General features: G+C 35.6%; 1 protein-coding gene across 3 annotated transcripts in view; it reads left to right on the top strand.

The window, feature by feature from the left end:
* The first annotated feature begins 3,377 nt into the window (after positions 1-3,377).
* LOC107679395 (PERQ amino acid-rich with GYF domain-containing protein 2-like) overlaps positions 3,378-10,800 on the top strand; it is a 58,729-nt gene continuing 51,306 nt past the window's right edge. For 2 of the 3 annotated variants that reach the window (XM_016474912.1, XM_016474914.1), the window contains exons 1-3: positions 3,378-3,475; positions 6,602-6,652; positions 7,837-7,975. In XM_016474912.1, the coding sequence (XP_016330398.1) occupies positions 6,615-6,652; positions 7,837-7,975 (177 nt within the window). In that variant the 5' untranslated portion in view covers positions 3,378-3,475; positions 6,602-6,614. Of the gene's footprint in view, positions 3,476-3,756; positions 3,787-6,601; positions 6,653-7,836; positions 7,976-10,800 lie in introns of those variants that run through there. The other variant, XM_016474913.1, reaches the window with a different exon arrangement.

Here is a 10,800-nt window from a genome sequence, read left to right on the forward strand (position 1 = left end):
CTTTTTTTTTCTTCCTGTATTATCTATGAAATACAGCCAATATGTAAGACCCCCTCTTACGCTAAACGTTAAACCTCTTTGACATTTCATCTACTTTTACATCTTAGTCTGAGATGCATGTCAATAAACCACAGTCTTTCCCTTTTTCAGACATGTGGGCTGCATCTCTCACAAAACCATGTCTGGTGTACAAAAATCACCATTAGCCTCATGAATGAAATAATGACTGGTTTTGTCCCACCTGTACACTACAAAGCATAAGTGTGGTATTTACATAGTTATATTGCTAATTATATATCATACAGCTATAATATTTTTCCACACAACATTTCAATGAACCTTACTGATGAACACCGAAACTTACTGGAAGAGAGAATTCATTTACTGAAACTATGCCGCTGTGCAATATCTAAACTGACTTCAAAAAAGAGGTTGTTATGACCTGAAAAAACAAAAAAAGTGTTAAATGAAATGAGGAGTGTCTGTGCTTACCAGGACGACAATTGTCTCATAGGAGATACTTTCCCTTAAATGCTATCAAGAAAAATGTAGTTTGTAGCACTTCTGTTTTCAGAGGTTTTGCCTGTGACCACATCCTTGCTAACAGAAACATGCCTTTGGTACTTTTCTGATATCTTCCTGTTAGCCTGTTAAGTAGGCTACTTCATTTCGTCTTAGTCAGTATAATCACAGCTCATATGGGTATAAGCTGACATGAAATGTGTTTTGGGAAGTTAACACACCCTGCAATGTGACATACTATACTTCATCCTAATCTATTTTAAACAGCATTTTGCTAGTTAATTTACAAGTATAATGGATTATATTATCACTATTGTGAGCTCATATTAAATGCAAGGTTTACTTTTAAAATGTATATCACACTAAAAGGAGCATTTAAAATGAAGACGTGATTAAAATGGTGAAATAAATACAAAAAAGGTGGCCAGTTACAGAATATACACGACAAAAACAAACAAATAAAAGTTCTTAATGAGTTCTTAAAACAAGACTAATGTACTTAAGAATCAATATTGCATTAGATACCAAGGCTTGTTTTCATTGATTGTGTCTTGATTGCAAGTGTGTTTTTTATAGTTTTAAAGTTTATAGCAAGTGAAAACCTCTGCCAGTGCAGTAAGACAAAATACTCTTAAATACAATATACAGTCTATAAATAATTCAAAATCTCTTATAAAGTGTTGCTTCTCAAGCAGATATCTAATATTTATATACTTATGTTTTTAATTTTCAATTATTTCATTTTTTATATATTTTTCATTTAAAAAAGACTAATTAAACAGTAATTAAGAAGTGTACACTTTCCTTAAACAGTATATCTTTAAAAAATGTAATCTAAAAAATTGTATTTGTCAATATCAAAATCTCAAATGGATCATACACAGCTTCCTGGTTATCTTTTTTCTTTTCTTTTTTAATTGATTTATGTTCACTGCCAGATGTTTGTTTTATAAATAATGTTGTGTTAAAATACGTTTACTGAAAGCAGATAAATAAATAAAAGCTGAAAAGCATATATGGATTTACAGGCAATTTTCAGGCAACATATAAACAATGAAAAAAAGGAATCAGTCATGTGTACACACACGTCTTCACTTGCATGGGAGGCAAAGAAGATAACATTACAATTCAGAGGAAATTGAGATTATTTCCTTTTTGTTTTGACTGTTTCAGGGGCAGCACATAACCCACACACAGTATAGATACTTTAAAAGTGCAATATTCTAGTGTCATTTCTCAGAATTACATTGTTTTGTGAAACAGCGTTTGTCTGTTCATGTCCTTGCTTGCGTTCAGATGTAGATGACAGCATTAAGATTAGATTGAGGGTGATATTTCCATTCATCGATGCTCTAGAAGCAGAGAGAACAATAATTAGGATGTTTACTGATTAAATAATCAATCATGATTTAATATTACGCTCTTTTCTTGTTTTGCAGACAAAAATAAATCATGTTTAGCATCTTAAATCCATAGAATAGCATTAAACAAAATATTTGTAATAGAAGAATGACAAATGTAATTGTTTTGTTAATTGTATTATCTAATTAATGATTACGTTGATCAAAGAAATGAGCTTTGCAAATTGCATTTGAGCGGGGGATTTTGTACACCTTTAGAATAATTAAAGTGCAATATTCTAGTGTCATTTCTCAGAATTACATTGTTTTGTGAAACAGCGTTTGTCTGTTCATGTGCTTGCTTGCGTTCAGATGTAGATGACAGCATTAAGATTAGATTGAGGGTGATATTTCCATTCATCGATGCTCTAGAAGCAGAGAGAACAATAATTAGGATGTTTACTGATTAAATAATCAATCATGATTTAATATTACGCTCTTTTCTTGTTTTGCAGACAAAAATAAATCATGTTTAGCATCTTAAATCCATAGAATAGCATTAAACAAAATATTTGTAATAGAAGAATGACAAATGTAATTGTTTTGTTAATTGTATTATCTAATTAATGATTACGTTGATCAAAGAAATGAGCTTTGCAAATTGCATTTGAGCGGGGGATTTTGTACACCTTTAGAATAAAACTCAATTACAGTGTAGAAATAGAAAGTGTAAACAAGACAACTTCACTTTATATCCATACCTTCCTATGTATGTATTTGATAACCTAGCAACAGGCCTATTTTTGGGGAACAAACTGCAAAAAAATAAAAAAATAAAAATGTCACCAGAAGTTTGTTTAAGTTCCACAAAACCTCCTTTAGTGATGTAACAGATAATTATATTCACTTCACTTCACTTCAATAAATAAATAAATAAACAACTGTTAAAAAAATAAAATAAAAAGCCAAAACGGGTCATTTAGGATTAGGGCTAGGATTTAGGTTTTATTCTTTTAGGTTAGTAGGCTTTTTAATAAAAAACAGAACTAAAAATAGCAACATACCTAAGGTAGGCTATTAACATGAAAATATAGGTTAATTAAAAATGTAATAAAAATAAATCAAAACGAACAAATAACAAATTGCATTACATACATACAAATACACACACCATAGATTATTAAAATGGTCAGAATATTTAGCTTTATCATTAGCCTATAGTTTTTTTTTTGTTTTCTATTTATTGTAATTATTGAAATAAATTATTTGAGAAGAATACTGTTAATGTATAATACAGTGCTAATGTAATACAGTAATTTAAAAGAAAATACTTGAGAAAACGGCAAACGTAATGACTGACAGTTTTGTGTAGTTCTGCGTATAATTTAAAAGTAGACTACCATCTGCAGCGCGTGCGTGGAGTATGTGTGAGTATGCGCAAAGATGCGTGCGTGCGTGCGTGCGTGCGTGCGCTGCTGCTGTCAGCACGCTAGCTCTCATCCGGGAAATTTTCGGCATAGGTGTTGTCATGTGACCCAGATTCAGCCATCTTGTGGATACGAAACGAGAGACGCCACTCGCACACAAACTCAGCGCTGTCAGTAAAAGCAGAGGTAAGACAGCGGGCTCGGCGTACATGGTTTTGCTCTAAAATAAAACATACTTGAGCTGTGCATGCCTGTTTGTAACGTGATGCAACCTCATAATTGCATGATTTGATGAGTTTCTATCAGATAAACCGATCAAAGTGCTTTTTGTATGTATCTAAAATATATTTCGTTAGTTGTTGATGGGAGCATGTGTAATCTGGATCGGATTGCTTCATTTGGTTGCACACGTGGTTAAATCCCAGCAGTAGCAAGTCACTCCTGTTTGTTTTGCATAGACATTGTCATCAAACTCAGCGCTGTCAGTAAAAGCAGAGGTAAGACAGCGGGCTCGGCGTACATGGTTTTGCTCTAAAATAAAACGTAACTATTCCTACGCTAACTCTCAGTAACATAGACCCGCCCCAACGTAGCGGACCGACGCTATTGTAGTCCGTATGGTTGTTAGGCCTGGAAGCACCGGTCTCGATTAGACCGGCCTACCGCTGATGATGCTATCAGCGATCCGTAGGCAGCTGTAGTGGAACGCGGTGTGGCTGGAGACTGTGAGCACAGGCCGCGTGGATGAAAACTCGTGTCAACTCACTCACACCGTTACTTTGATGTGCTTCTGCGCTCCTGTCGGCATTTATTCCGAAACTGTTTTACAGTTCGTACATTTCACGGCGGTGCGTGGGCTGATTTAAAGTTGCTAGGAGTTGGAAGTCGGAAAGTTAAATGTCCAGCGATAGCCGGTCTAGGATATTTCACCTTATTAAAACGCCTCTTTAAACGGTTAACGTTACATGACATCTGCAGCTGTCAATTCAATAGTTCACGTTATATCTAAACGTATTTATTGGTGTTTTCTTGCTCTAGCTTGTGGACTGCAGTGCTTTACAGGGTGTATGAAGGCATGGACCGACAGGGACGTGATCATTGAAACCTTAAACTGACATTTATCATTATTTACTTTTGAGGTTGCGGAAATTAAAACATGTTAAAACAAGTCTTGACACCGATCAATTCCACATGGTCACTTAAACTAACCTTCTTGACTGCTCAAACTACGTATGATATAAAAAAATGTAACGTTACCTACAAGTGTCTTTTCTGACCTTCTATTAGCCTCTAAAAGACCAAAAATGCCTTGTTCCACACATATTACAGCGGTGAAAATCGATAACGTTATGCGTATTAAATCTATGAAATGCTAATGGATTTTAACTGGGCAAAAACCTGCAATCTGTTGACCATCTGTTTTCAACCTAAACTAGCTTCATTGACTTCTGTTTTGTGTTCAACTGCTTCTAAAATATATTTGGTTAGTTGTTGTTGATGGGAGCATGTGTAATCTGGATCGGATTGCTTCATTTGGTTGCACACGTGGTTAAATCCCAGCAGTAGCAAGTCACTCCTGTTTGTTTTGCATAGACATTGTCATCTACATGATGTGGCTGTGTAGAATGTTTAGAATGTATAGTAATAAGATGCAAATAAAATGTAAAGATCTCTTCTATTCCCTTGAGTTTAAATGGGTCTCGTTTGACAGGTCTGACAAGATGCCTCTGCAGTATGCATCATGTACATGTGATCAGTTCAAATCAAGGTTGAAAAAAGTTAGTTGCCTTACATAGTGGGCAAGGGAAGCCGTGGGTTGCACAGATGTCTGAGAATGCCCTTCCTAATTGGGAGAGTTCCTAAAATAGCTCTTGCCACAGTAAGGGGGGTACACTAAGGTGCCGAACGGATGGGGGTCACCTCTAGAATATGCTGGAAAAAATGCATTACTGCCAAAGTCACCACTGTAAAGACATAAGAAAACTTGTTGGTTTACTTGTCACACTTTGTGTACATAATTAATACATTGTATACATAATATTTATCTGGGACTTTAAAAATAAATCATGCACATGCTTTGTGAAGGTGTTAATTTGAAAATATATGTTTGCTCTGATAGCTTCATTTATGTTTGAACAAATGGTGTCACTCCAAAGGAATTGTCCCGCCTGTGTGTTTTCATAAGTGTTACTGAATATTTGCATTGGGCGTCTGTATTTGCAATCGCAAATAAAAGGGGATGCCCCAAAAATTTGAAAGATATGTACATGATATTTTCAGACACCTTAAGATGTACCAGTGCAGAGTTCAGCATGGATGCCTTGTGTGTTAGTTTTTTTTTTATAATTTGTCCTCTTTTTCAATGTGTGTAGGTGTTGTTTTCACATCATGAACTACTCTCACACTCAACACACAAAAAATGTTTTACATGTTGGTTGCAAATAGGTCTGAAGTATATGTAGATTTTTGGTAAATTGCATGCATTTAATTGTCAATTGACATTTTCACTTTTTAAACATGCACCAGTAGTTAAATGTGCATTCCTGTATGTTGATATGCCTCTTTGCACACGTAAACCATAAATGCCATTTTCAGTGTTTTTGCTGAATGTTCAGTCCTTTTTACTTAGTCACCATGAAATCAAAATTGAAAATTCTTATTTTTTAATGGAATACTGTAGTGTTTATTATAAATAATTTATCCGTGCACTTCATTATTTTTTTTACAATTCATGTGCCCTCGTAATCTTTAATCAAAAACGTTAACCTCCCCTCCCCCTCAAAACGACTTATCTTCTCTTCCTGTCACGAGCTATGGCGCAAGGGCGGAGCTAGTGACGTGAGGGGTAAACGCTGGGATAAACGACGGGGAAAAGCTGAAGCTGATGCTTCACTTTATAGCACCGACACCAGTCATGAGGGAGTACGTTACCACTAAACATTGAAAAGATATTAGGATATTACGACAACATTACTCTTAGTAATTGATCGTCGTCGTCATCCTTAATAAATAAAACATTTATTCATGCTTGGGTGTCGGCTGTGAATCCAGTGGAGAGAAATCCCCCACCACTAACTGCAAACTGGCATTCAGATCTGCCTCCATTTTGTTAGCAACGTCCCAGCTTCCAACGATCCAATCAATTCCCGAAGGACGAAATCAAGTCCCTCCCTCTCATTTCAGATGCCGTTTCACTCGGATATACGTCACAGTAGAGAAGAAAAGACAATCGCAACTTCCGTTTCATGCCGACTTTAAGTCAATTTATATTTTTTGTGCTGAGCTATTAATAGAGACTGTCTTTTTCTTCAGACTTTCAAGGAAAATGGCAGAAACCCAGACACTTAACTTCGGACCAGAATGGTGAGTGTTGTCGCTGAAGCATCAGGGTCTGATGTAGCATTGTAAATAGTTTTTTAATGACATGTAATAAATGTTCAGTCTTATGTACACAGACTTAGTCAGGATTGCTTCTGAGAGCCTGCCTTATCTGTTATTGGAAGTTTAGTGATTATGCAAAATGAAACTTAAGCTCTATGGACGTCATCTGTGGCATGCTGTCAATTACACAGAAAATAGTTTTAACACCAGGAACATACAGGTATACAGGGTATTGCCACTGATTATTCAATTCGATTGATTGACAAGTTAAGCGTTTAGGGGTTTCACACACTAAAACTGGAGGATTACATCTTCATTTCCTGAAAAGGTACTGAATACAATGGCCAATCAGAGCTGTTTAAGAATCTGCTCAACAGTGCTGAAAATGCTAGTGGGAAATGCTGGTATCGTCACATTTTTAAAATTTCAGTACTGACTGGTACAGAAGTTGGTACTTTTGACAACCCTAGATTTGGTCACAGAATGCATCAGCACATCTTCATTGATTTAAGAGTTTGTGTAAATGCTTTAACAAAAGTACAAGCTTCACATTTCTGCTTTTAAACTCTCTTGGTCAATTTATATACTTACAGCTCTCATTGTGAACATTGTTTTAAGTTCATTTAAATTAAAAGTAAGAATTGTAATAATTTAACACTTCAGGCCTGTTAAATTTAAAAAAACATTATGGCACCAATTTTACTGTAATGTTGAATGGCTATATTTACTCATTGAAAGATGGCATTAAAGATGCCATTAAAGAAATATAAAAAAATATGCTGTCTTTGTTGTTTCTACATTAATTTGGAAATTCAGTGTGAAAAAGATATAACACTTCAGGCCTGTTAAATAAAAAAAAAACATTATGGCACCAATTTTACTGTAATGTTGAATGGCTATATTTACTCATTGAAAGATGGCATTAAAGATGCCATTAAAGAAATATAAAAAATATGCTGTCTTTGTTGTTTCTACATTAATTTGGAAATTCAGTGTGAAAAAGATATTTAGCCTATGATTACAAATTTTAATGTTAGGTGCGATTAATTGCAATTAAGTACAGAAAATAATTATAAAATAAATTGTTCTTGATGTTAAAAGTTTACAGTATTTGTGATATGTAATGATATGATGACGTGGCATGTTTTCTCTCGGCTGTGTCCCAGGCTCCGTGCCCTGTCTGGTGGAGTGGGTAGCAGCAGTGTGGCCTCCCCTCCACTCTCACCTGCATTGCCAAAGTACAAACTCGCAGATTATCGCTACGGGAGAGAAGAGATGCTAGCACTTTATGTAAAGGATAACATGGTAAGGACACCGGTCAGCTTTTGCTGACTTTGAATTTTCTTCTGTCAGTCTCATTTATCATGTATCTATCAAACAAGCTAAAAGCAAAAGCGCTATATGGCTTAATCCACTTATCAAGCCTGTCTGCACTGCGTGTTTCAAAGCGAAATGCACATTTTGCTCACGTGATCAGCTCGTGATCCGGTGTTTTCCGCGTCTCAGTTTTAAGTGAATGCAGTGAACTACATTTCTGCATGTTCTGTGAGTTTAGCGCATAACTGGGAATGCAACGGGCACCAGTTACGCCTTTTCACATTCATATAATTTTCAACATTTGAATGGGCAGATGATTACAGTATTTCACTAGATTTATAATGAGACACGTTTGTAAACCTGTCTTCACAGAAGATGGAGTTTTCCGCCAAAATAAAAGCTAAACTGCAGTTTCTGTCAAAATAGAAAGAAAATATCAAATAAAAAAGAATGGTAGTCATTTATGCTGAAGTGGGCAACGGCACACGAATGAAATGTTTAACCGTCAAGGCTTTAAAGCACATGCAAATAATGTACTTTTGTTATTAGGGGTGTGCACAAATAGTCGAACATTTGAATATTCGATATGCAATTATTATTCGGAAAATAAAAACACTATTCAAATTTTACTACGTGTTTCTTTGCTGGCCATAAATGCAGGGAATTCATGGAAAGTCCTAAGCATACAAACTAAAAGTCAGTTATAAATAAATGCACTGGGTGGCGCTGTGGAGCGTGTTAACAAGTTGATTGTATTTGATCACAGAATTTCGTAGTCTGCCTCTCGAAGTTTGGAATTACTTTGATCAAAAAGATCTTACTAAATGATCTTACAAAATATAATTACTTTTGATCAAATGAATCCGTGAAACTGAGTTATCATAATATCACCACCACAATGAGTAATCACATGAAATCCAAACACCAGTCGACTGAGGAAAGACAGCTGTCCATCACGACTGCAGGTAAGCGCCGTACAGCGCTGTACCCCGAGTGAGCCGAGAAGAGAGCTTATCTGATAGCGAAATGATCTTGGGACAAATGCTTCCTTTAAGTTTCCTTGAGGGAGAGTGGTTTAAGAACAGAAAACACTAAAGCGCTGTAAGAAACTTTGCTTAGCACACCGTTATCTTTGTGTCTCTGGAATGTCTTTGCGGCACACACTATTGTTATCAGACTGAGGAGCCAACTTTCATGTGGATATTTTTTTTTTTCCTCAACATTAACATTAGGGATGGGATGATAAATTGATGCGTTGCGATTCGTGCACCTCTGCTGTTAAAAACTGAATCAATTCAAGAGAGAATCGCGATGCATTCGGAAAATCTCAGAATCGATCCACAAATCATGATGCATCGATTCATCGTCCATCCCTAAGTAACATGATGTGAGACTATATAAACACGAAATATACATAGGCCAACTCGAGTGTTTGTGCATTCTGTACTGTAATTGGCACTTCCTGCTTTATTATTTCCGTTTGCTCCGCTTGCGTGCTTTTGTTTTATATATATATATATATACACACACATATACATACATACATATAATACACACACACACAAAGAAAAACAAGTAGATAGAATAGAAAAAATAGAAAGCTAGTGTTTTTTTTGTTTTTTTTTAAATAAAACATTTAAAATAAAAAAAGAAGATAAATATAGTTAAAGTAGAATTAAAATAGAATAGAAAGTGTTAGAGTTAGAGGGTCAAATAAAGGTGGAACAGATGTGTTTATCACAAAGTACAAAATAGATGAGGAAAACTAGGATGCCGGGTGTATTCAAAGCGCCGCCATTACTGTCTACAGTGTGTGGAATGGTGCACTGTGATTGGTTGAGAGGATATATCGCATTCTGCAGAAAAGGGAGACTGGTGTTTGTCGCGGTTTGTAAAAAAAAGGGAGAAAACATGACAGAATAACTCGGCGGATATCACATTTTGCGTAAAATTAAAAAAGGACTTTTCAATACTGACCAGATGCAATACTGATTTTTTTTTTAAATGGCGTTCATCGCGTTTTGGAACCAAACTCTTCATATATATATTTTTTTGCAGCCGATACTGAGTACCGTGATCGGCCGATACTGATGCCGATTCTGATGCTTCAAGCTTTATATAGACGATTTCATCAGGCGCATGCGCCTGGCCCTTCCGGTCTGTGTTTGTTTATCAGTCTGGCTATGGCGAAAGGCTTCGTTGAATAAACATGAGCACGTACTGCACGTTTAAAAATCAAAACGAGGCGCGGGTGTTTTTATATCACTGTATTTCTGAAGGAAGACGATCTTTAGAAAATTTCGATGTCATTTTCATTTCATCTTGCATGTTATATGCCTGATAAAGCAGCGTTTGTGAGCTCAGCGCTGCTTTGTGTACAGCCGTTACCAAAAAAACGCCCAAAACTGTAACTGTCGAAATAATGTGATGGAATATGTAAATCAAGGTTGATATTTGATACGGTTAACTCCTTAAAACAAAATAATGACGACAAAATAATATAAATATAATGTTAGATAAATTATAAATTTAAACGGATCAAATTGGGGCAAATAGCCTAAATTAAAGAGAATTAGGCTACTGAACATGAATAAAATATGCAAGCTGACACTGTCAAAACGGCAATCAAGAAATAAACCGATACCCTCGAAACAACACATGCATCATTTTCAATGTCAGCAGTCAAAATAATCCAATTTAAATGCAAAAAGTGCCCAATATAAGTAATATGAATGAAAAAGCAGCAGGTATTTCACACTCGTTCATGCACACACCATGACAGTCAAAACTGTGTCATTCATTGCATTCATTGA

The sequence above is a fragment of the Sinocyclocheilus anshuiensis genome, unplaced genomic scaffold, assembly GCF_001515605.1.
Source record: "Sinocyclocheilus anshuiensis isolate Anshui unplaced genomic scaffold, SAMN03320099.WGS_v1.1 scaffold2206, whole genome shotgun sequence".
Classification (NCBI taxonomy): Eukaryota; Metazoa; Chordata; class Actinopteri; order Cypriniformes; family Cyprinidae; genus Sinocyclocheilus; species Sinocyclocheilus anshuiensis.